The 26481-nt window shown below is 36.2% G+C and overlaps 3 protein-coding genes and 1 long non-coding RNA gene across 15 annotated transcripts in view; 2 read left to right on the forward strand and 2 right to left on the reverse strand.

Moving 5' to 3' along the window:
• The window catches only part of LOC114871957 (cuticlin-4), a 32247-nt gene extending 28224 nt beyond the window's left edge, over positions 1–4023 (reverse strand). Inside the window, exon 1 of the mRNA XM_029178605.2 lies at positions 3938–4023. The gene's annotated coding sequence lies outside the window, so the exon portion shown is untranslated. The remainder of the gene's footprint in view (positions 1–3937) is intronic.
• A 92-nt stretch (positions 4024–4115) lies between these two features.
• Positions 4116–10248, forward strand: LOC114871958 (5'-nucleotidase domain-containing protein 3). Its single transcript, XM_029178610.2, has 8 exons — positions 4116–4781; positions 7053–7228; positions 7739–7966; positions 8607–8747; positions 8867–9024; positions 9102–9288; positions 9357–9497; positions 9663–10248. The coding sequence occupies exons 1-8, from the start codon at positions 4583–4585 to the stop codon at positions 10017–10019; spliced, it is 1587 nt and encodes a 528-aa protein (XP_029034443.1). The 5' UTR covers positions 4116–4582; the 3' UTR covers positions 10020–10248.
• A 601-nt stretch (positions 10249–10849) lies between these two features.
• LOC114871959 (dnaJ homolog subfamily C member 3) lies at positions 10850–14042 on the reverse strand. The gene is made up of 6 exons (XM_029178611.2): positions 13730–14042; positions 13542–13652; positions 13214–13413; positions 12796–13121; positions 12377–12720; positions 10850–12283 (listed from the first exon to the last, which is right to left on the reverse strand). The coding sequence occupies exons 1-6, from the start codon at positions 13776–13778 to the stop codon at positions 11865–11867; spliced, it is 1449 nt and encodes a 482-aa protein (XP_029034444.1). The 5' UTR covers positions 13779–14042; the 3' UTR covers positions 10850–11864.
• Positions 14043–21638: 7596 nt separating this feature from the next.
• Positions 21639–26481, forward strand: part of LOC114879615 — a 187619-nt gene continuing 182776 nt past the window's right edge. For all 12 annotated transcript variants that reach the window (XR_006829455.1, XR_006829457.1, XR_006829461.1 and 9 more), the window contains exons 1-2: positions 21639–21779; positions 21923–22050. This is a non-coding gene — a long non-coding RNA (uncharacterized LOC114879615). The remainder of the gene's footprint in view (positions 21780–21922; positions 22051–26481) is intronic.

Here is a 26481-nt window from a genome sequence, read left to right on the forward strand (position 1 = left end):
GAACATTCGAACGGAACAACTTTTTATTCTCTAGAAAGTTTCCGAAGCACCTTAGACGGAAATGGAGTATCAATAAGTATAAGGATGAAGGAAGAAGAAAAACATGCTCCCTTTCGAGTTGTTTATGCTCGATCGCGAAATCGATCTGCCATACTTTCGCCGGGGACACTTGCCAGAAATCTTAAGCGTTCCTCGTTTATTCGGTCGAGATTCCTTGTTAACTGTTAATCCAAGCCACTCGAGATCAAAGAGAGAATCAGAGACAGAGAAACGACCCCCTACTGTTAGCATACATAGAGTAAACCATACAATGATTGACAAAAAAGAAAGAATGATCATTGACACACTTGGCATGGTAGTTGACATTCCGCGTACCAAGAATTGACACGTAGATGACTTTGTATTAATTTCATAAATGAATTATAAAATCCTTAAAATATTCGCCCCCATACAATCTTCTTTTTTGACAACTTTAAATCTTTACTAAAATTGAGAAGTACCAATCATTCCTTGCACGTATCTAATTATCAGAGATCATTGATTCGATTAAATCGATGGTTACTATTGATCTCGTGGTTGCGTTTAAGACTTACAAAGTGAAACGAGATACTACTCGAAACGAATGAGATCTCCCAAGAGCATCCATTAAGCTGACAAATGAATGACTGATGAACTCGTGTACAGTGAATATTAAATTGATCGATACGATCGTAGAAAGGCTGTAAGATATAAAATCGAAAATTTCTAGTAATTAACAGGTTAATTGCCGCAGGGGTCATCGATGACTGACGCTTAGAATCATATAAATACATCCAAGGAAGTTATGAATAAAATAGTTATACATAAAAGTTAATTATTTTAATGCATAACTAGTTTCATTTTTTGTTAAATTTTTGAGATATATGTCCTAGATTTCTAGATCCAAGAATATTACTGGAAGTTGCGAGTGCTGCTGCACGTTAATTGAGACGATCAAACGTTCCTAATCCAACAGATAGTTACAAGGTGCGACGCCAGTTGGGAAAAAAACGATCGAAAATTGTTTATTTGATTACGTCCCCGCGCCGCGTGCTCCTTTCCTCGACGAGTTATATAGTTGGCAACGCTAGTTAACGCACACGCACCTGCACTGGCGATCGTGAGTGATAATCGTAGAGTAGGTCAGCGGAACAGCGCCTCTAGCAATCAACGTTCTTCGACTTCTCGGCTTTTATGTGTGCACGGGATACTCGTGCCACGTACACAAATTCATCCACTTGTACGTGGCTGAGCACGGATAAAGGTATGGCGAACCGTGTGTGACAAGAAACGAGTCAGGATACCTGGTGAGATGTCGTCTGGACGAAACATTCGTCGACTTTTACTCGCCTTCTTTGATTCCACGAGAATTTAATAGTTGTTTAACGATGTTGATTGAATATTTTAATCCGTCACCCGGGACTTTCTTGTTCTTCCATGAAATTTATTCGACATCTTTGAGAGCTGTTATTTTTCTAATGGTACCTCGAACCAGTGGTCCCCGCCTCAAACGTGTTAAACCAAGGAATTAGATCACTTAACGTTTCCGCGAATGAATCAATTTTACGTGTGTAATCTGTGGTTCCACAAATTGCAACCACATCACGGTCACTGATCCTATCCAGATGATCACTGACTTGAAATACTGTACACATTGAAATGGAATTTTTTAATTGAGCCTTACGAAGAATTTTATGAATCTGGGCGATAATACATGGCGCGTATCACTGGCCGAGCTAGATGGTTAACGAATCTTTTACAATCCTGAATTCTCTAACGTTTATTTACCTACTTTTTAGTATCATTAGAAATGAAAATAAATTCTTTGAGTGCTCACATTTCATTAATTAAAAAACTGCATACCATTGAAGTGAATAAGAAGAAAAGGAAGAAAGCGAAATAAACAGTCATTAGTTGAAAAGCTGTCCACAATAGATCATGAAAAAAATGTAGGAATCAATTGAGGATGATAATCGACCGGATGGGTGGAGTCAGGTGAGAGGTGCAGAAGAGCATAGAAAGTCCGTATCATGAAGTTGCATTCCATAAAGAATGGAAAGTCGATGAATAATTCTTTTCCTTTGTTTTTCTCTTATTTCTGCGAATTATCGCGAAGCACTGAAGCTATTTCTTGTCGCATCTTTTTTTTCCGTTAGAGACAGATTGCATATTCTCAATCAGAAAGATCACCAAGAGTACGACGACCGACGACTGGGCTAGATTAAGGCAACCAGGTCACGTGCCACTGATGGCAATGGTATCGTTCCTCATGAACCATTCCACCAGGAATCAACACCATAAACACTGATTTTTTTCAAGACAACGACACTTCTTAACCCTTATTCTGATTAGGGGTAGATTTGAGATCAAATAAGTTAATTCCAAAAGCTAAATTCCAGAAATATTAAAAAGGAAGCAAATAAAATGACAGAGATTCCAAAAAATCATAGGGGTTACCTAATTTCAGTTTTCTAACATTATCTAGCTGATTTCTAATGTCAAAGGTGAAACGTTACGTTGACACCAGGCTTGCTCCAAGAATGTACATAGGTACATACAAGAAAGTCTTAAAGCAATTACCATCTTGCACGTAGATCGTCTATAATTAATCGAGGAAATTGTGTCGGGAATAGTGCCAAGCAAAACACACGGAATCAACAACGTGAGAATGACCGTCCCAAGGACGAGGACGGTCATTAATCATAACATCAGTACGGTAGTAACAGGAGGCTCGAATATCACCATAAGTAGTGATGGGCTAAAGTACTTCGCAAGTACAGTGGCTTACAGATAAAATGCAGTTAATTAACATGTCATTAGAAACGCTCTTGATCGCACATATCCCACTTTCTCTGTTACCTAGCAAATCAATTAATGCATATATCTATCTCATGCGGAAAGTCTGCATGATTAGTGATGATGATGATGATGATGATATTGAACTTAAGCCCATCACTAACCATAGGTAGAATCGAGACCAGGAATATTGGTTGCGCGTACGCGCACACTCCAACCTTCTATGATTAGAAATTCAAGTTATGTATTTATTTAAATATCGACAGATATTTATAAATACTTTTAGATAAATAGCTAGAGTACTTTGTTTAAAACAGTCATTTGTAGGTGAAACGCATGAGACTGAAAGCAATTCGAGGTTGCCTCGTTGAACTAAAACACTAATTAACCCATTTCTATGGAGATTGCCGGTTCAGATTATCTTTAAATGTAACTTGCAATTGTTCCAAATGCAAAACAATGATACACAGGGTGTCCTACTTAGTTTAAGCAAAAGTTCTTTTCATCATTATGTTGCTTTATTATGCACCATTTAGAGAAACATGCAACTCGATTTATTTCTCTCCTTCGTGTTCTGGTATGCAATTACTGAGGACGAAGGATGCTGTGTGCAAAGATCCATTCTGGATTCTGATCCAGTCGGCACATGGGTCCCTTGCTTGTCGACGGAGCTAGCTTTCACCTGAACAAGACTCTGTTGTCCATCTAGTGGGACTGGAAGGGTTTCATGTAGGAGTAGTGATTTTAGCTAGGCTAGGAGAGATACCACTAAAGCAAACTCTAGGACAGTACTGATTTACAGGGTCCATAAGGACGGTTGGTCCTACAGCCGATAGATATACTGGGTTAACAAGGAAAATGTTGAAGTAACAATCGTCAGGACGTGTCCTAAATTGGAAAGCGGTCTCCCATCGATTTGACCCTTGCCTCTTCTGATTATTGCTCGCTTTTTTCGTTAAAATCTTCTAATTTGAATAAAACACTCGGCTCTTTGAGTGAGATAAAACATAACTCCCATTAACACTTCCACGTAAAGTGAAAGGAACTTCGGAATGTAAATATGTATAGTTGAATCAAAGATCGGGATAAGATGACACAAGTAGCCTATTGTTGACGCGATTACCTGACCAAGAAATCAGCGGAATTCAAACCTCCTGAGAGGTATGCTTGGCAACAATACCACGTGTTGTGTACACAGCGGTTATGTCTATTTCCGTCATTTCAGGTATCACTACTTTCCCCACTTGCGACAGTTGATCGTATTTGCGATTCGTCCGTAAGGCTGACACGGTGTATTCTAAACAGTACGATCGAACCGCGGTCATGCACGGTTCCTTCGTTCTGCCTCGAACACGCAACGCAAACACGCACCCGTACAGTGACAATTGAACGTGCAAAGTACGTGCAGTTGCGGTGCTTCAAAATCGGGACGAAGTTCGATGGTAGCATACGCACGATTCAACAGTTACGAACGCGTCGTTGCCGAAGTATAAATAGTGATCCTATACTATACAGGAAGAAAAGAGATAAAAAATAAACGGAGAAGAAGAGTCACAAGCTTATCGTTAGAGTGCGTGCTAGTCGGCAGGCTTGATTACGATTAAGTAATAACAGCAAAGACAACACGCCGATTGATAGTCGCATAGTAACGTTCGGAGCATCGAAGACGCCTTCGGGTGACACAACTATTTGAATTTCCCGCCTTGAACAGAGAGCGGCAATCGTCGGACACGTTGAATCGTAGGCGCGTAAACGCCAATCGTCCGTGATGCTGCACACGAGGACGTTCGCCGTCGCTGCAGCATCGCCTCTACTCGTCGAAAATGTCTTGCCATCGTGGTTGCCTCGTGTATTTGGCAGCCATCTTGTGTTCACGCGCTCCATAGGTGATCGCGCTATGAACCGTGGTCACATATCGCGTCAGACCATGTACGAAAATTATCAGAAGATGCGACGAAAGTACGAGTGTGAGTATTAACACTGGTTGCAGCCATTTTTCATCTCGATCTCCTTCTCGCGCATGCTGTTATCAGTATGTTCCCTCTCGGTCAACCTCGTGCACCGTCTGCCGCGTCGTTTGAGCTCGAGCATGCGCACGATACCACTTAAGCACCTTAATATTTTGAATCGATGCCAGTGGCGCGGGACCTTGATAGCCGTGTACCCGCGCGGAAATTATAATTGATGTGTCAATGAATCCCCCCTTTGTCAGGAAGCGTTCGATCTACGTTCAATCTTAAAGGCGAGCCAATCGTCTATCAACAGTTCATCGAAACATGTTTGCATATCTGTTGCGCCAATAGGACATTGTCATTTATCGCTTCGTTCTGGCGAATTCCCAAAATCTGCAACACGATACGTTGTATCTGTCGAGATTGATCGATTTAATTTCCATCGTAACTACCTTTGGTATCACTTTAAAACTGTCTACTTTTCAATGAGTTGGAATTTTCTTCCTTACTTCATAACACTGCTTTACTTACACAATATTTACACAAATGGTCGCATAATACAATTAAACCTGTTTGGAGATAAGCTTATCATCAGGTTTTAGCAATATCTTTAAATAGATCAAAGTGCAAAATATTGAATATCAAGGAATAAAAAAGAAACTTGAAAAAAGCAGCTCCTATCACTTAGAACTGAACAATTTCTAGGATTATTCTTTAGATATAACTCATCTATACTTCGAGATACGAGTAACACAATTTTACAGTGAAGTTACATCTCCGAATACTATACGATGTTCAATGAAATAATCAAAGGAAAGTTTGTGTATCAGAAATTTATATCTAGAGCTAATTAGCAAGAGGGAGAGACGAGACTAACGGACAAGCAGAAAAATCTAGGACGGTGAAAAGCATCTGGTATCTGGCATCTGTGGAACAAAACGGGAGCGCAGACTTATCGTGAATCGAAGTCGAAAGAATAGTACAACTACGCGTTATCCCGCTATGTTACTGAAAACTCCTCGTACAAGATCATGTGTGAAGTCACGTGTATACAAGGTGTCCTCGTGCTAACTTCTAACAGTCCCGTTATCTTTTCGAATATTGATGGTGTAAAAAAAGTTGCATGATACGAAGCAACAAATATAAGTATCAGCAAAAACGAATTTTTTTGTTACATTATTTCTTTACGAGATATGACACTCGATGGGTGGTATGGATAGAGAGAACGAACTTTGGACATGAAATTCCAGTTTCGAGAATTCATGTTTTAGAAAATATAGATGCTCCAAACCCTATTAGATGCTGCATTGAATTAACCATAACTAACTAAATTTGCGAATATTTCGGAATTAACGACCGAACCGACGAGACTGGAACTAATCAAAGTTGGGCATTATTTCAATAAAATGAAATTATTATCGAATAAAAATTTGTTTGCTATTTAGAATATTATTTCAATTGTATATATTATTATAGTTTTTTATGTATTTTCAATACTTAACAATATAACAGGACTGTCACAAGTTAACGTGGACACCCTGTACGTATCATATTCTGTTTTGTTCATTCATCTTGATAGGCACATATCGGATGTACATAGTATGAAACAGTAAAAAGAGAGAAGGAAAAGATGTATCATCAGTCTGTTTTCCGATTACGCCACATTTGATGCGTAAAGCGATAAAAAAGAGTAGAAACATTAACGAGCATGCAAATCGTCGTAACGTCAAACTTTTGATGTATGTAGTTTTAATTATCTTTGCCCAGACAATTGAAAATTTTTGTTGTTTTTCTTTTTATACATATACGAGAAATATCATGTTTGTCAGTTGATTCTATTTGCTAATTTAAACTAGTGCGAGAGTCTTTATCGACTCTATGAATTATGTAAGAACTAGAAACATGTAATCTATATGTATGACATTGACACTGATCAAATTTCTGTATTGTAAGCAATTCTATGATGTTGCCTGAGCTGATTACACAAGCATTTAAAGAGAAAGAAAATCATAAAATTTATAATGTCAAATTTAATTAGCTGTTTCGCTTCTCGCTTAATAAGAGTAATGGTATCTTAAGCGGTGTCATGACGACTATTAAATGTTATCATAACGGCACAATAAAGGAAATAACAAGTGGAAGTATCCCAATGATTATAATTAGTAAAATTAATTAAATGTTTATGACCGGAACTTTGGGTCACATAAAATACTTCTACTACAGAAGTAATTAAATTCATGTTCATTGCGAAGGGAGATTAATCTTGATGAAATAATTTTGATTCAGCGAAAAAGCTTCCTCAAGATGTGAACCCTAAGGGAGTATTTGCTTGTAACGAACTGGACCTGAAGGAGGTCCAAGTCTATGGATTCGATTACGATTACACGTTGGCTTGTTACAAACCGTCCATGGACTACTTGCTCTACAACCTAGGCCGTGACATGCTCATTCAGAAATACAAGGTATAACCTAGACCTAGACGATTCTCTAAACACATTGACTGTCATACAGTAATTGTTGAAATATCATAAAAAGATAATAAGAAAATAGATCCATTGGTTTTTGAAATCATCCTTAACCCTTCCCAAGGCTCTCCCTACGCTCTCCCTAGGTTCTCTCCAAATTTCCCCTAAACCAAAATCAAATAGTGAAAGGCTCCTTCTAATTAGCCAATTGTAAGTAAAGATTTCTAAGCATTAACTAAATAAGAAAATGGCAATGAATGTGTTAAAATGGAGGACACTGATCTTTCGATCGAAAGAAAATCACGATATACACATGGGGGGTCTCGAGAAACGAGTCTCGACAAAGTTTCCAAGCACGACTCAACTAATTCGAGCAAACGAGCGAACGAAACTTCGTAACTCGTTTCAGCTCGTCAACGGCGTTTTCTCGAAAATGAAACGACAATTACCACCCGAACGAGAATTTCAATTGAAACTTGACGCAAACTCGTTTAATCGGCTGTACAGTACCCGGAGGGAATCAGCGAGCTCGAGTACAAGAAGGATTTCGCTGTTCGTGGCCTCCATTATGACATCGAAAAGGGTCTGCTGCTGAAACTCGACAGCTTTTTGCAAATTCAATTTGGCACCGTTTATCGCGGTTTACACCCGTTGCCCGACGATGAGGTCCTAAGGCTCTACAAAAACAGGATAATACCGATCGCTTACGTCGAAGCGCCTCATAGACACTCTCATGTAAGGATAATTCAATGAATTTACTAAATTGATCAATTCTTTTCGTTGAACGATAGTTTCGGTAACTTGAAATTTTTTTCAACACCCTGCAATTTTCAGTAAAACATAGAAAAATGTAAAATTATATCTTCTAATATTATATAAAAATATTTCTTTTGTTTTCGTACAATTTCACAATTTTCCTCGGCTAATAAAAGTTAGCACATTGTTCGCCAATCCAAACAATAGTCTAAAAAAGGTGAAACATTAAAAAAAAGTCTTTTGTTCTCAGCTACGTTCGAACGCATAATAAGTTCGTGAATTATTGAAAAAGTTGAGTATAAAAATGCAAATTAATGACGATGCTTTGAAATACTGAATACTGAAACGTATAGTTGCTTTGGTCTCTTTTCAAGTGCCGTGTTTTACGCACGTACGTGTAATTTTGTATTTAAAATTCCCCGTAGATAAACTAGTAAGGGAAAACATTTACAGTAATTTAAGTCTTTTTCTATATCTGTTTGCATGCATCAACATGTGTATTTTTCATGACGGATATTTCCAATATGAAACACAGAAGGCAAGTATCCAAATTGGGTTTCTTTAATTGATACACACATATCTTTTTGTATATAGCTAAACGAAAAGTTCTTTTTTTTAGGATACTGTACATCGAACGAAAATGGTACAATTAGCCGATTTATTCTCAGTACCGGAAATGTGTCTTCTATGCAACGTCACGGAATACTTCCTTAGAAATCACATCGACTATCACCCCGAAATACTCTTTAGAGATGTAAAGGTATACAAACTCGATAATCAAATAAATACAATAGACCACCATATAAAACAGTACTGTATAGGAATTTACTAATTAAGATGTTTTGTGAGAGAACTAAACCTTACCACTTTTTTCTATAGAACTCCGTTCAGAGCTGCCACCCTATAATGCACGGAATGGTGGTACAAAATGTCGCCGAATACCTGGAACAAAATAAGGATTTAAAACGATTTTTTGATCGACTTAAAAGGGCAAATAAAAGGATGTTTTTAGTAACCAATAGTCCTTTCCATTTTGTGTAAGCACTGTACTTAGCAGAAGTTTCATTTAGTATGAAACCTTACGAATGAATAAAATGTAACGTTATTTTTGTAGGGATACTGGGATGAAGTTTTTAGTGGGAGAGAAGTGGAAAAACTATTTCGATGTGGTAATAGTTCAAGCAAGAAAACCGAAATTTTTCACCGAAGAATCTCGACCTCTCCGAATATACGATGAAATTAACAGAACCCAATTGTGGGATAGAGTTACGAAACTCGAGAAAGGTGTTATCTATTTAGAAGTAGGTACAATTGTTTCTATTTTCCATTGTTTGAAAGAATAAATGATTAATATTGATTTTAATGTTAGGGTACAGTGAAACAACTGCAGGATATGACCGGTTGGCGAGGACAACAAGTATTATATTTTGGTGATCATCCTTATAGCGATTTAGCTGATGTAACTTTGGAACATGGTTGGCGAACTGGTGCCATAATTAAAGAGTTAACGGTAACATTGTAGCTCGTATTTATTACGACTTTTCTTTTTAATTAGATCGAAATTATTTATGAATCAAGGTTGAACAAAATATTTCTGATTATGATAAATGAAACCGGTAGATCAATTTGAGAATTTTATATTGCAAATTATTGCAATATGTTTCATATGTTACAGCATGAAATTTCAACCTTAAACAATCCAAAGTTCAAAGAACATGCTAATTGGTTGCAAATGTTAACTGGACTGATCGAAGATCATCAAGATTATACAGGGCCGGATGTGAAGAGTGTACTAGAAGAATGGATGAAAGAAAAGGAACAATTGAGAAACAATATAAAACGAGTGTTTAATGAACAATTTGGATCTGTATTCAGAACGTATCATAATCCTACATATTTTTCGAGAAGGCTTTTTAGGTTCGCTGATATTTATATGAGCTCAATTACAAATTTATTAGAATACTCAACACATCATACGTTTTATCCAAGAAGAGGCGTGATGCCGCACGAATATACAAGTTATTTCGTATAATGTATAGGTCTATGTTTAAGCTTGTAACTAGATATATTTTATGTTTCCCTTTGAAACGTGTTCAAATCTAACGAAGCAAAAAATCAGAAATTTAAAATTAAAAAAAAAAAACGCATTTTCAATTTATGTAAATAAAAAGAGAATGGTAGACTGTTTAACGTACTAGAAAAAATATGCAGTGATATTTTGTTCAATAGTATTTTGTGTAGATAAAACGTATACGTATTAATCGTTCTTTCATTACGAGAGCGTATATGTAAGTTCTTCGAGAACATAATTATTAGGACGTATATACACGCTCTTGTAAACGCATTGTTAATTCTGAAAACCAAATAAGTATTAGTAATTAATTAATTAATACTCACAAGAAATGTTAACTAAGTGTTCAACCACTTTGATTTTCAAGTAACTTGAATGTGATGTAGCAGGGAGCGGATTCGGAGGAAGGTGATGGGGTGATCTCCCTTTGAAATATTAAAAAGGTTAATTTATATTATTTTTGCTTAATTCTGAACTTTTTTAATAAAACAAATTATTTGATCTAAATAATATAAATTTATCGAGCCACTAGTGGATGAAAATATAAATAAATTTCAAATGGTGCCAAAAAAGATTGAAAAATATACCTTTACATATCCCTCCCCAAAGCAAGACTTCTGAATTTATTTTTGTGATGTAGAATACCTATATTCGAAAAAATATTCTACGTGTATTTTTTTAGTGGCGAAGGTTCGCTTCTAAGGGGAGAAAGAACTTATCTGTAAAAAAATATGTCGAATATTATAAAAATGCTTCCAGAGTATACGTACAAAATGATATAAAAATGTATGTATAAATTATTCAAATATATTTAAACAAATGTTAGAGATACAGTATTTACATAAGATTCTCTCACACTCATGCAAACGTAACACGCACACAGCACTGTCCTACGTTTACCAACATCGAATACAGGCCACTTCATGGTCAGTAAGTAAATATACTACATATTATCCATATTTGAATCGTGCGTCTGTACTCGATGAGAATTATCGAAAATGACTTTCGTTATTATGCGGGACCTAATCATCGTACAGTTTCAAGCTAAACTCAATGATCCACAGCCCGCCGTAACATTCGGATGGCAGTGTCACCGCCATACATCCTATGGGTTGAACTTTGTTTACTAAATTGCAAGAGTTTAATCATGACTTTCGTCTCGTGTATTAATTAGTAAGAAATTTATACACAACAAAATATTCGCGTCATTGAAAATCGATTATTTTATGTTCAGTCTGCATCAACTATGTTTTTTTTTTCATTAATTATTCTCAGTAGGTCAATCACTTGAAATTATAATTCATTTATTCGGTACAAATTATTATAAATAACGTATTAAATTATGTGTACGTGTTATTTACACTATATATATTTCTCATTAAAAAATCCGATTGAATACTTCGATTATACTCGAAAATACGGAAAGAGAAAAGCAAATACTCCATTGTATTTCTTCTCTCTTTTTTGTATCTTCGAATGCAAATAAATGCCAGTGACTACATGACCAAGTTACCGACTGGCAAAACAATAAGATCGTTACCCCGTTCAAACAATTTAATTGTTTAATAATGCATTTAAGATATATTTTAGTTATTTATTGGTCGCCTCTCTGACTTACTGATTGATTGACAGTATACCGCGTACAGTCTTTTAATTTCATGCAGATGCAAGACGTATGACTACCGACGAGGTAGATTAGCAAAATGAAATTCCAGCTAAGGTAGCAAAAACCACGTCGCATATAAAGCGACATTATGAAAATTTCATAATTTCACTTGGGCTAATATCGTGACGATGAAAAAATGGCTAATTAAAATGGAACTTAAATTGGAAGGGAGAACCATGGAAGTGATGGAATTCTTGGAAGGGATTGAAACCTTGCTGATGCTTGCCCGATTCGGGATCTAACGGATCTTCTCCTTGGTCAAATTTTGCTCTTTTTTCATCATCAGTCAGTACTTCTTTGGCAGCTGCAATGTCAATAAATCTTTTTTCCGCTCGTTTCTTTTCTTCTCCCTCCTGAAAATTATCAGGATGCCACTTTTGCGCAGCCTTTCGGTACGCCTTAATAATGTCACGTTTTGATGCTGTTCTTGGCACACCTAAAATTTTATAATAATCTCGCGACTCGGACAGTTTTTGTCTTTGTTGTGCTTTGTGAAGACCTTGCTTGGCTCGTTGTAGGCTTGGATCGATTTCTAAAGCTTCCTTGAAATCTCTAATTGCTGTTTAAATAGGGGAAAAAAGAGGGAAAAAATGGTATCAGATTATATTAATTTTAGAAACAGTTTGTGCACATTTTACGAATTATAAGTTACCATCATCAAACATTTCGGCAGCTAGATATGCTTCGGCGCTATCACAATATACTCCGGGTTCCTTCCGTATTTTTAATGCCTCCTGACAATTCTTGACTGCTTGACTCGGTTCTGAATTACCAGTATAGCATTTACATAGAAGTTGATGAACGATAAATTGTACATTGGCTACATTTGGTTCAAGTTTCAACACAGTTTGAGCACTCTCTATACATCTGTCATAATCTCTTGCATCTTCAGATGACTGTGCATCTGTTAATAATTTTGCTATTTTCTTAACTTTCTTGTAAAATGCGAAACATTTTGAATGATCTGGATCAAGTTTCAAACATTCTCGAATTTCCCTGAACATATAAAATATTAAATTCCGTGATTTGCAATGTGAAATAAATTATTTTTCCTATTTTACTTTTACTCACTTTAATGATTCATCCACTTGTCCAAGACGGTAATGTAAAGTTGCTAGTTTTAAAAATCCTTGTGTGTTATCAGATTGTAATTTAGTTGTAGAACGCACATCAGAGATGGCACTAATGTAATCTTCAAGAGCTTCGTAACATTCAGCTCTACGTTCCCTTAATTCAGCAGACCATGGGCATACTTCAATAACTTTAGCAAGTAATTGTGCAGCTGCCGCATAATCCCCATTTCTCGTTAATCTGTCTACAATTTTTAAATCTTCTTGCACAGGTGCTATTTTGTACATGGCATTTAAGGCATCTGTATTATATGGTTCAACTGCTAACTATAAGAAATCAAAAATAATCAATTTCAATCTGATAAATTTACATATTTATAATTTGACTCTTTTTTCATACAACACAAAACTATACTTACCACATCTCGAAAATCAGCTTCTGCTCTGCTGAATTGAGCTTGTTTAAGTAATATATTACCACGTTGTAATCTTGCAGAAGTAAAATCAGGCTTCAACTCCAAAACTTTATCAAGATCAAGAAGTGCAAATTTGGCTTTACCTAATGCTAGATATACTGTGCCTCTTTTATAGTATGTCAAATAATTATTTGGATCTCCCTCTAAAATAATGTGTCAAAATTTTCATGATAATAAAATTTAATAACGATTCGCGCTTCCTTGTACATTTAGTATTAAAATGAATTATTGAAAAAGCGAATTAAAGTAAATGATTACAAACAGAACTTACCAACAGCTGCATGATAATGTGACAATGCATCTTGTAACTGGCCCTTTGCTAAAAATTCTCTACCTAATTCCAAATGTCTGTCAATTTCTAACTGTGATACACTCCCAACAACTGAAATTCAAACTCATTAAATATTACGGTATAAAATATAAATTATATCAAATATATTACAGGTTAGAATCATTTACCATCTAAAGATAGATCTAATAAGACCAATAATATACCACAGTGGTACATGACTGAATAAAAAATTGAGCCACGGTAATATGAACGTTTCAATAAATAAGAAAACAGACTTGCTGGTTTTATAAACCACTACTTAACCACCCGATAACACAAAACTGTTCAGCCACGCCGCCATTGCGATCGTGGTCTTACACGATTGGTCCAAGTTAGTCCAACAAAATTGACTCACCATTATAGCTGCCTAAGATGTACTATAAAACTAGATATTGTACAGCATCGAGCAAAGTAAGCATCCCTAGGGGAAAAATGACGTTACAGTGTCTCTACTAACAATACGAATATCTACTTATATTTTTGTTTGGCAATCCTCAACATTTTTTTAAATTTTAATTACAGACCTGTAATTAATCATATGCAATTGCATATTTGTCCTACTTACTTATAAATACTAAGAATATTAGTGCCTATACAAGTGCCCGTAATTATGTTAAAAATTCACTTGAATCTAAAATATCCTAATTTAACACCGCAGTGTTTAAGTTTAATTAAATACTACAAACTGCCTATATAAAAATCTAAAGCGATATAAATAAATACACATAATGAATTTGTTGATCTGATCGTTCTTACCAGAATACTTCCTGAAACAAACTAAAATGGATTAGATATCATTTAAAAAAATAATAAGGTTCGTATAGCGGTTTATCATTTCTAAAAATGATAAGGTTCATACTGTCCTAATTATAAATTTACAACCTGCCTACATAAAAATTTAGAGACATTAATGAATACATGTACCTAATGAACTTATTGATTTCCTTGTCGTTATCGAGACACTTCCTGAAACAAATCGCGAAAGATTAAATATAATACAATTATCAAATATAACACCGTCCAGATTCTACGATTCATAAGAATCATTTTCCCTTTTCAATCATTTTCATCTCATCTTACTTAGCTGGATTTGTTGAATTCCATCTTTCGATTTTAGATTTTATATTATTGTATATCTTCCAGTCTTTTATTCAGATCATCAATTCATACTTCCTATAAAGATACCTCTCTGTAACAGAAACTCATTAATTGAATCCATAAAGACAAAAAAATTTAATGGCTGAAAAGAAGATGCATTAGCACCCATGAAATTTTACAAAAATCGGAGTGGGTGTTAATAACTCAAAATCAATTTGATACGAAATATGAATTAAAAGGAAACTTCAGTACCAAAATAAAGAGAAAAAGATTTAGAAAAATATATATTTGAATTAAGTGAATTGAGTTAAGAACATTAATTATTTCATTTTATTGTATTTAATATTCGCTCATTTCGCGACGAATAGTAAACAATATTGTAATTGAAACAACTGTTTTTTACTGCAATATACGTACAACCATGACTCTACTTGACTTTATTGCATTATATTATTCAATACACCTTTCAATGCAAATTTATTGTAAATGGAAAAACTGAAAAGAAAATCGCGAGTGGACTGTACAGGAAAAGAATTTGAAAATTTATAAAAGAAACGAAACATCGCGATCCAAAATTAAAACTGAACAACTCGAATAACAATCATCCGCTACTTTTGTTTAAATAAAGTAAAATTAAAATTTAATAAGCTATCTCGAATGAACAAATATTCCTTGAAATAAATTATCACCAATCATCAAAAAGTAAAATGAATTTCCATTTTAAATAAAACTTTATACTATCTAATAACATCTTGAAAACATTAAATTCATATATTATTTAACAGTATTTCCAATAACCGAATGCTCAAAATTTTCAAACTTAAAAAAAGGGAAGAAAAAAGAATGGGGGCAGGGCAGTGGGAGGGAGGGTACAGGGGAACCTGAAAAGAAAAATTTGACTGCCCATAAGAGCAATCCCTAAGCAAACCCTATAAAACAAACCGAAATCACACGCAACACTAATTTTAAAATTGCAAACATTCTGAGCTATGACGAAACATCGGCTGGCAACGAAGGGTCTCACGCCCCCTAGACTTACGCCAGACGCTACATACTAATTTTATTAATTATGTAATATGTACAAAAGCATACGCGTGAAAGCTGCTCCATTATGCGCAACGCTAAGCTGAAAAAAAGAAAAAAAGAGAAAACGCGAACTGTAACGCAACACTACTCAAATCTACCGAATTTTCTAAGACGCAACACTAATCTAAATAAAAAGGGGTACAGCCAATCCAAGGCTGTATCACGGCAGCTGGTCCATAGCTGCCTTATGGACCATGGCAACTCCACTGGATCGTTTTTGGGCATTTCATCATACTATATATCGCAACTCTAATGCAAAACGTGAATATTCATTACCGCAACACTAATTAGCAAGGAACTCTATAAACTAATGCAAAGCAATCGCGTATTTATATGTCGCAACACTGGGAAACAGTCGCGCTAATATCATTCGCAACGCTATCTTTAATAGACATGTAATTAAAATGCAAAAAAGGGGGATTCTCAAACCGTGAATTTTTTACTCGCAACACTAAAGCAATGAACATTAAAAAGCAAAACTCTCAAAAATCTTATAGCAATCAACATTGAAAAGTTAAATTCTATTTTAAAGCAATGCAAGAAAGAAACGCGATATTTAAAGTTCGCAACACTAAATGAAAATCGCGATAATCATGCATACGCAACATTAAATTAAACCGTGATCGATATTCATTCGCAACACTAAATTGAACCGTGGTCAATATTCGCAACACTAAATTGAAAACGCGATTTGCCCAAAATCATGGGGGTCACGGGCCCCCTCTTCTCCTGAAATTACAAAACTACAACTACAAGCAAGCACAGTGACAAAGTAGTAACGATAATGATTTCCCATCCTTTTTTGCAAAAGGATGCAAAATCATTAGCAGTTCCCCTCTTGAAAGACAGTTTGTCGGGGCGCTTCGGCATATAGCCTTTTCTTTCTTCGGGCGGTCCACCCACCTGAAACTTATATCTAAAGCTCGAGACTTGCAAATTCGCAAAACAGAAAAAAAATAATCAACAAAAAAGAAAAATCGCGAAACTCTAATTGACACGTGGACGAAAAAGGACTTTATATAAGTCGTTGTTCGTGCACACGTGCCGTGCTCGAGCAGAACTTGTGCGTTTCGTGCCATCGCGATCGCGTATGACGACTTATGAAGTCGCCAAAAATTTGAAAAATTGTACAGATAGATAGAAGGCGAACGGCATACTTCGTTCGTATCGATCGTATCGTCAATTCTTCAAATATATTCCAGGTACAGGTTGATCACGCGAAATCGCGCCTACCCGACCAAGAGACTGTGACAACCTGTCCCGGCCCTACCTACTTACGATCTATCACACACACCAGAAGGTACACTACCTACCTACCTAACGCTATATTTAAAAAAGGCAAAATCACATTCTCACAAAAATTCATTCCACGACCCCCATACACTCCACCCGGGCGCAAGAGCCTAAACTAGGGAGAACGTCCCGGAACGCCTCCGTCACCCGAGTTTCATCTCACATCACACTCTACGGTACGTACCATTTTTCACTGAAATCGTCTGGCAAGGCTAGCAATCATTGCGTCTAATGATAATTACAAAATTTAATTAACTACTTTGATACAGAATATTTCATACTAATGGTAATAATCATGGTAATAGTAATGATAACAATAGTATTTGGTTTATACGTTCATCGTACATCTTGTTGAATAAAATATTATTTCAAATTAAAAGTAAATGAAAAAGTTATTAAACCGACGCAATCCCACAGCCTAAAAACACACACACCATATGTGGAGATTACGTCGTGCACGATATACTAACACAATGCCAGCCGCTTATTAATTATTATTCTTATGAACTAGGTCATCGTGCTCATTGCCTCTACCCATCCAAGTAGCACCTGGGCACGTGAATGGGCTTTGGCAATAAACACGGAAGGGATTAAACCTGAAAATCCTGATCTACAAACATGATTAATACATAAACATCTAACGGGCTAATATTTCACTATTTTAATAAAAGTGACTCGACTTTGTAAATATAAAGCTTTAAGAACAAATACTGAAAAGCAAAATAGAGCAACTATGACGCAAACATGGTGCACTGCTAATATCAGCTGGCAAGGAAGGGTCTCACGCCCCCTAGACTTACGCCAGACGCTACATACCACCCACCCCGCCTGGACGTCGTAACGCCAGGACAGGGTGCACCCCTTCGCTAAGAGCGCTACCCGCCCGTCCAACACGTTGCATCCAACGGTGTCAGATTGACGGACGCCCATAGTATAGACAAAAGGACTACAGTTTAGAATATGGTAATATATTTTCATATGTTCCGTATTCTAAAACTGCGCCTGCAAAGGCCTAGTAATGCATGGGTATATCTCCCAGAGATGGTGTTCACGGTCTTATGCCGCGGAATCCTTGTAACTAATTTGATTAATTAAATAATACATAGGATTGAGATTAAAAACCAAAAGGATTCCCACCGAATACTAGTCAGTGCATCGTCATATTTACTCTCGCGTCGGAAATTTCTCGCAACACTAATTTAATAAAGGCAAAACTCTAATAAAAAGGAATTTAATGTCAAAATTGAATTTGATATTTTATTAAAAGCAAAATGACTAATTAAGAATTCTTTACAATGAAAAAAGGATTTATTATGAAAATTAATAAAAAAATTAACACATCCTCGGGCGATTCCCTCCTCAGAGTAACTTTTCAAGAATAAGCAAAATGTGTTGAAATAGATCACTCTGACTTAGAAATCTGCCCGTCACGAATTGTCTTCTTGCACATAAATTGTTCAATTTTTCATGAACGTGTAAATAAGCGAAATTTTGATTTAGAATGAATGCAATTTTAATACTTGTAACAAATTCTCAAACTATATTTGAATGTACAATGTACAAAATGTAATTAAATCAATGTAAAAGAATCATTAATATGTATCTCCAGTATACATATTATATCACCAATATTATATCAATTTGAATCTTTGCAATAACCAAAATCAGACGGTATCTGACTTCTTTGTTAAAGAAAAAATAGAGAAAATTCTTTCTATTTTAAAATACTTCATATTCCACATTTTATTATAAAATTGTAACATTTTAAAGTATTCATATATTTCATAAATATTTATTGGAATATGTGGAATTGAAATTATATTAAAACGCGGAGTGCAAGAAGACCTAGCCTGAGTTAAACGAAATGAAACACAATAAACATGTTACTACTCATGGGTATAATCATACCCATGGTCACTGTGCTCGCTAACCACGTATACAACCAGTAACCCCTGTCGATTCGGACCATTCGTCCTACGACATGAATGGGCACCAGAGGAATCATAAAACATGCGACTCACCGTTCGCAGATATACTCTTCTTCCGACAGTCAAGTAGGAGGATGCACAATAACCAGGTTGGAGGATGCCCAAATCGAGGTAGACTGAAGACGGAAGTCGTGAAGAAAGCCATCAGGATGTCCGGCAACTCGGCAAATTCAAAAAATTCATCTGTAACAAAACAAAAAAGAATTACGGTTAATTTTGCAAATTATCAATTTTTATTCTAATAAAATTATATATAATTTTCGATTTTATAAAGTATTAGCTATTAAAAAAAAGCTCTCCATTATCAAGTTTTCAAATTGTAAATTACTCTATTTTAATTAAAAGCAATTGAATAAAGTAATAAGATACTTACATTCTTTCCTTGTGCAGCATCGCCCAAGACTCCTCTTCAGTGGTGCCGTGACTCTAATACCGGATATATCGAGCAATTAAAAGAAAAAAATTAAAAATAAAAATAAAGATATAAAGTACTAGTAACGCGACCGTGAATAATTTTCGGCGAACAATTGTGGAGATTCTACTTTCGCGATGGAAAAAGATAAATCAGAGCCGCGATGATCTAGAAAATATTTTATAATACGCAGCAAACACTGACTCTACTTTCGCGTGATTCCTAATTGTACAAACGCAACTCTATTCAGGGCCAGTTCACCCTTGACGAAATCAAAACATGTTCGTACAAACACTGACTCTACCGACCGCCTTGCGCGCGGCCACAACAATTCCTGGAAGAAAAGATTAGCGAGGAGGTTGGGGATGGGTGGAAATATGTATACAAAAACAACATTCTTTCTACTGAGGGTTCGTTAAGGAAATACTGTTATTAATGGAAGTATCAGTGTTCTTGAAATGTCTTAAACGAACATGTATATTATAATATAATTACTACGACTTAACAAAAACAGACCGTTTAAAATAATTAAATAATTGCAGAACAGAAGCAATCATTTGCAGTAAAATACAACTATTTCAATTTTGTTCTAATTTAAAACAAATGCATTAAATTACTATACGAAATTATATAATAAAATGAAAAATTAATTATTCCTTTTCTATTAATTGTTCTAGCAAACCAAATTTTTTAAATCTTTTCTTTTTTGACCGTGGTACCAATTAATTCTCAAAAATGCTTAGAATTAACAATGACAGAGTAAAAAGAAAATAACAATAAATATTACTAATTCAGTGCAATAAATGGAAATGTTACCAATTCTTTACGAAGTTGTATTGCAAACCAGTGTCAAGTGTCATGGCGTCCTTTAAATAGCAACAAAATATCTGCAACAAATAAGAAATACAACTTTATATACATAAAATTTAACCAAAAGCGAAGCAATTATGATTAACAAACGATCAAACTCTATAATTTATGCAAAATATCAGAGTAGATAACCTACGCGTACCTATGTATATATTACTCGTACGGAAGCACGCTCTCAACACGTCTGATAATCTCGACGTTCGCGAAAGGAATGACGCGACCTTTCCTACGAAGATCGTCGGGATTATTCGGTATGTGTCGTACCGAAATATATAGACGAACAGATCTCATAACATTACGATTGTCAAGAAAGAACGTTATTGAATTCTCAAAACGCGTAAAATAATCAAGTAAGACAATCAAAATAATGCTGTTCCAACCTCAATGTGAATTCGCGACAAGAGTAAAACATTTCATCTCACCCATATTTGAAGACAGTGTGGAATTGATGTCGGAAGTCATAAATCTTCAACTTCTCCTTCTGTTTTCTGTTCTTCTGATATCAGCAATACAATTTAATACAATATTGAAATAAAATTTGATTTCACTTATTACAAACACGTGCACTCAGGACGAAGTTTCGAAGAAAAATGACGCCGTGAGTCCGACCTGCGCACATGATTGGTCGAAATTGAATGGCAACTGCGATTGGTGGAAATAAAAAATTGTTAGTAACATACTATTTTATGTAATTTTAAGCTTTAATTATTTATAATTAACTAATAAATAAAGAGAAATATTAATTTAATATGCATATCGGGGCTAAAGGATAATTATGTAGGTCAGGGGTGGGCAATTGTTTTGACTCGGCGGCCACTTTGTGGAAACGGAGATTAGCGGAGGGCCGCGCCTTTTAAAATGATTGCATTCATTAGTTAACTTTACATTTCAGAAAGGTATAAATTGTACCATAAAAACCAATAAATATAAATTCAATAAAATAGTGGCAGTTTCATTCAATTTATTTAAATACGAGACGAATCTTCCGTCGCGCATGGAAAGGAAATCTCGGTTCAAGGCCAAAAAACCTCTTACGGGGCCCCTATTTGCTCACCCCTGATATAAGCTATCTTATACATAACTTTTATATATTAACATTTTAATTGAAAAATTTAATTTATATTTGCGTAAATATATTTAATATATTTTATAATTAAGATTTAAGATTTTACATGAAATTTTTGTTTTAAAAAAATTTTATTTCGTATATGTGATTTCATATTATCGCGGGAAAAGTTATGCAGAGACGCCATCTTGAGTAATGAATCTTCATGCGTCTACCCGGAGCAAGTGTCGTACTTGTGGTGGAAGATTTTTCGTGAAATTATTCAAAATTATTAAAAGATCTGTGAATTTAGATAGTGTTTTCCATGTGTATCAATTAGACGTGTCTTCAGTTCTTTATGGCTGATAAAGATTACGTACCTAATGGTGAGTAACAACTCTTAAATCTTACATCAACTAACAACTGCTTGCAATCCATTTCTCCCGAATAATCTGTTTTCCTTTTCACAAAAGAGAAAAATCTGATATCAACGAATACTTTATTAATGTTTATTTTATTTCATTTGCAGCGAAAATTTGGACCCCGGTATCTTGGTTATAAGTCGTACAATTTGAAACGATGTTTGTCGGAGATGGCTCTTTGGAGGTTATACATACTGCGTCTAGAGGGCTGTAACAGTACTGATTGCTTCGGTTGGTGAGTCGCATGTTTGTTCATTCATTTAGTACTCCATAACACATCATATTGAAGTAATTAACCAACTGTATCTCTAATGTTAGTACAAATATAATTTCGAATGCCGTTAGATCAATGTCTAAATTTTAACATTGCTTAACATGGATGGGTAAAGTCATAGTATTGCCTGTTGATTGTATAGGTTTCTTATTCAGACTCATAGCTGTTGGTAATGCAGACATTATCCAACAATTGATGTAAAAGGAAACGATGATTTTCATTGACATGCTATTAATTTTAATCGATATAAATTTAACAGCAATAACATTTAAAAATTTACCAAAACAATAACTTGTTTATATACAAATGTAATGATGTAATCGTTCCAAAAATTGAAAAGGTATTCTTATTTCTGAATAATTTTAATTACGTGTTGCTTGTTCAGTAAATCAACGGTATTTATTATTATATCTACAGCTTTTGTTAGGACTGTGTTATCTTTTTGGCTTTATGTTTTAATTGTATGTAAAATAAACAACATAGTACATTAGCGTTGAGTTACAAGCTAAGTTGTACATTAATTCTGATACGAAGTAATTAAGTCGTGATATGATATATAGAATATGCAAGAACCAGAACCAGAATCAGAAACATAAAAACTTTACGAGAGGATTCCTTACTTTAACGAGCACGTGTATACTTTATTCGCGTTCTTTATTCTCGCTAAGGTAAACGCATGTAATCGTTGGAAGGTAGATCCTTATATTCCCTGTATCACGGTTTTGTTACGAGCCTAACATTAACTCGTAAACGATCTATCAAAAGGATACTAGCGCTCGTATTTCCGTGCATTCGCTGGAAACGCTTGTGCATCAAGCCCTCTGAAACGACTAATAAACGATGCGTTCCATGAATCTCTGTCTTCAATCCACACGTAAATTTTCAAAAGCCTGCGAGTTACTATAAATTCATCTAACTACAAAGCGTAGAGTTTATCCGCGTACGTTAAAGATCTTGATGAATACCATATACACAAAATTTATTCAGATACACATTTTATTAGATATTTAAGCTAGTCTAATGTTTCACTTAAAACAGATATCTATCTCCACGCAGTATATCATTTTATTATCCTAATTGCAAAATTATAGTAGCAATAAACTATTCCTTCGCTCATTTGCAAATCAAAAGCATCGAATACCGAATGTTCATGTTGAAATCCTAAATACCGGATCTCTTGAATATTAATACTCGCAAAGTGATATTAAAGACAGCTATATCTTGTGCAAAATCTATATCGCGTTGCAAAAAGTTGATCACCTTCAGCGTCTTGAATAAGTTTCTTAATTTATTTGGCTAATAATGCCTAATAATTTTCAAGAAAATTCCTATCGGAAATGAATGGCTATCGGCTGGTAATCAAATTAACTTTCTCTTTTTAACGATACAGCTTTCGATACTCTATTTTCATGCCCCCCTTTGCCCAAGTACCTTCACAAAATCAAAGGGTGAACGAATTCCATGCCCGCCAATATATAGACTCTTGATTCGTAATCGAACGCATAAATAAACAAATGCAATTCCCTGTGTTGCGTGTACCGTGTAGGTCTTTGCAGGCGTGTTCAGGAGGCCGCTCGTTTCGGCTCGTGTGCGTGGCTGGTCTCCGAGGCTGATTCGAGTTAGCCACACGCCGAGGAAATCAATCACGTCGCACGCACTCGGCACACATGCCGTTAATGTGCACGCGGGACCACCAGCTACCGGGAGAGAAGGGCCCAAGGATTAGGGTGCGTTTCCGTTTCGAGGATAATTACTCGGCGTGTCGGCCGCGTCTCTGATCTCTGCCAGAGGAACGATCGCGCTCTAAATAGGTAGTCGCTCCTGCCGGGTAATCAACAGTGACGACGACAAGAAGTAAAACGAATTCATTCGTGAATACTTTCGGTGCGTCTGGTTGTTAGATCAGTATCCCTTTGATTTTTAAATTAAGAGTCTATTAATACATCACGATGTTCTAAAGATCGTCTCTAAAAGATTGACCGAGTGTAATGGTATAATACTAATTGGATTAGTATTCGTTTGATCTTGAAATCGCGGATTTATTAATACACCGTGTTAGGTGGAAGGATTTCTTTCGAATCTTTTCTATTACTCTGCTTCACCACACCCAGCTATTTTTTCCGGTCTGTAACAGCTTAGCAATTCGAGCACGTCCAGAGGCGGAGTCAAGAGGCGTAGCCTTATTCGCGTCAGTCAGGTACCTTGATTGTCGTACGAGTTAATTAGAATGTATTTTAAAATCTTTACGCGCCTTCCGAGACGATTTCTTTCATACAATTATATCAGTGGCACCGAGAAACCAACTATGCATTCTTTAACGTCTCGTACCCCGTCGAAAAAGTTCAAATATTTCGCGCGTATCGTTCAAGAGGATCTACCGGGACGGAAGCAATTTTCCAGCGCCATCATGCGTAACGCTAACATTTCTGTTAAAGTTCTTCTTCTACCAGGGTGTATTTTTTTCTTTCCTTTTTAGTGAATTCACACCGTGAAATAAGGTTTCCTTCTGTTCATCCGCGGCACTGGTTTGCTTTAATCCTGCGATATATACTCTATCGCTGGCGAGAGCTCGATTTTATGCTTCTTCAATTATCCGAACTGCTATTACACAAGATCTTCATTATTCGATGGATCAGAAACGTTCGAGGTGTTCTGCGATTGTAACAGGACGTGTTAATTAATTCTTTCAGCGGGCTCGTTAAACGGAACGACGCGTTAATTTAAAGTGTCCTCGAAATACAATCTTTTCATAGACGTAACAGAGTTTCTTTCTTCCTTTTTCTAAAAAAGTAGATGTGTGCTACTTGTTGATACGCTACAGTTCCAAGGTTGTAATTGTATAAAGCGCAACCTTTTGTTGAAGCGTTTCCACACACGCTCGAAAGATCTTCAGAAAGCTCAACGCTACTCTCGAGTCATCGCAAAGAGATTCTCCAGAGCAGTACGGCAATTTTCCAGCGCCGTCAGCCGTAAACGTTAACATTTCTGATAAAGTTCAGACTGGCGCTAGCTCGACGACGCGATCTCTTTTTTTCCTTCTTCTCTGGAGTCATCCAGGCTGAAGCCGTGACAATGGAGCGTATCGATTCTCTTCTCTCGTTCGTTCGTCGGTGCGCCAGGTGGTTGCTACACCGTTCGAGGAAATCGCTCGACGGAATAGAAACTCGACGAGTGCAAGTGTGAGGAACGCAGTTGCTCCAGTAATTATCGAGCGACGCGTACAGAGCGTGTCAGCTCTCTAAGGGATTAATTAACTCGTTCTGGCCGCTGGGCACCGTCTCATTATGTCCATCTACGAGCTACGCGCCGACGTGTTTCCACGTGTTTCCTAGCTAGCCGAGTTCAACCCTGACATAGTCGTATCACCTGTCTCGCAGTAGGGTGCACTGAAAATTGCGAGTAGCCCGCATTTCGTTTATCCTTATTCCCGCATCATACTTATCTATGGATAGAATCACCTTTGCTTTTCTCTCGAGGAAAACTCGAGAGTTTCAATGAATCAGATGACCCACAGTTTTCTACACATTTGCTTCTTACTCGCTTTCCTCGTGTCAGCAGCATTTTTTTATTTGTTCGTGTGTTAAAGTTCACTAAACGTCCGCCCCTTCTTGGCTTTCGTCACGTTTATGCGTTTCCTTTTTTCCCTCCACCGTGCTACATGCGCCGTGAAACGCGTACCGTGCGCGTAAATTTCAATTTTAAATACGCTGCCGGCTCGCGTGTCCACAGAAAAGATCCGGTGGCACAGGTAGCAGAGGATAAAGGAATAAAAAAAGGGTACGAGGGGACGAGTAGGCCACGATTACGGTTTCTGGTTTGATTAAAAGGCCATCCCGTCCAAGCGATATTGATTTTGGCCGATGCTTTTAAAGTGACTACCTGGCCCACGAATTAATGTAAAAGGGTTCGTGAGAGGGAGGAGGAGGTTGCATCAGAACACGGTAGATTTTTCATGAAAATTAGCCAGCCGATGTCATTTTTCCCCCCCTCAATAGGAATTCAATTTCTGGAATGTCTCGTGATATTATTTAGCCAGGCTATACTTCGCGTGCTAGGATCCCATTATTGCGCGATCTCTATGATTCATTTTTTAATTCGATCCGCGTTAAGCCGGGTTTCAAAGATTAAATAATATTAAACTGAGACGTTAATATAATCCTTAAGCATGTAACCTTTAATAACTAAGCAGGGTCGTTTATTTCACAGAAAATATTAGAACCAATATGTATTTTCCCCAAGCATCAATGTCAACCCCAATTTCATCCCCTAAATGCAGGTGTTTCGAATCGACGAGCGAGCAAGAGAATTTAGATCAGCAATCTCGACGAACTGAATTCGCGAGCGGAGAGATCCGCTCCAGTTGCGAGCCGCGCTTTTCACGCTTCTCGGCCA

This window comes from Osmia bicornis, chromosome 6, assembly GCF_907164935.1.
Source record: "Osmia bicornis bicornis chromosome 6, iOsmBic2.1, whole genome shotgun sequence".
Taxonomy (NCBI): domain Eukaryota; kingdom Metazoa; phylum Arthropoda; class Insecta; order Hymenoptera; family Megachilidae; genus Osmia; species Osmia bicornis.

What these genes read in the sequence shown, in the direction of transcription:
- LOC114871958 (XM_029178610.2), top strand. Translation starts at nt 4,583, where the DNA reads ATGCTGCACACGAGGACGTTCGCCGTCGCTGCAGCATCGCCTCTACTC. An exon ending in CGCCTCATAGACACTCTCAT is followed by an intron (nt 7,967 to 8,606) that starts GTAAGGATAATT and finishes TCTTTTTTTTAG; the next exon opens with GATACTGTACATCGAACGAA. An exon ending in TACTCTTTAGAGATGTAAAG is followed by an intron (nt 8,748 to 8,866) that starts GTATACAAACTC and finishes TTTTTTCTATAG; the next exon opens with AACTCCGTTCAGAGCTGCCA.
- LOC114871959 (XM_029178611.2), bottom strand. Translation starts at nt 13,778, where the DNA reads ATGTACCACTGTGGTATATTATTGGTCTTATTAGATCTATCTTTAGAT. An exon ending in ATTAGATCTATCTTTAGATG is followed by an intron (nt 13,653 to 13,729) that starts GTAAATGATTCT and finishes TTTGAATTTCAG; the next exon opens with TTGTTGGGAGTGTATCACAG. An exon ending in CAAGTGGATGAATCATTAAA is followed by an intron (nt 12,721 to 12,795) that starts GTGAGTAAAAGT and finishes TTATATGTTCAG; the next exon opens with GGAAATTCGAGAATGTTTGA.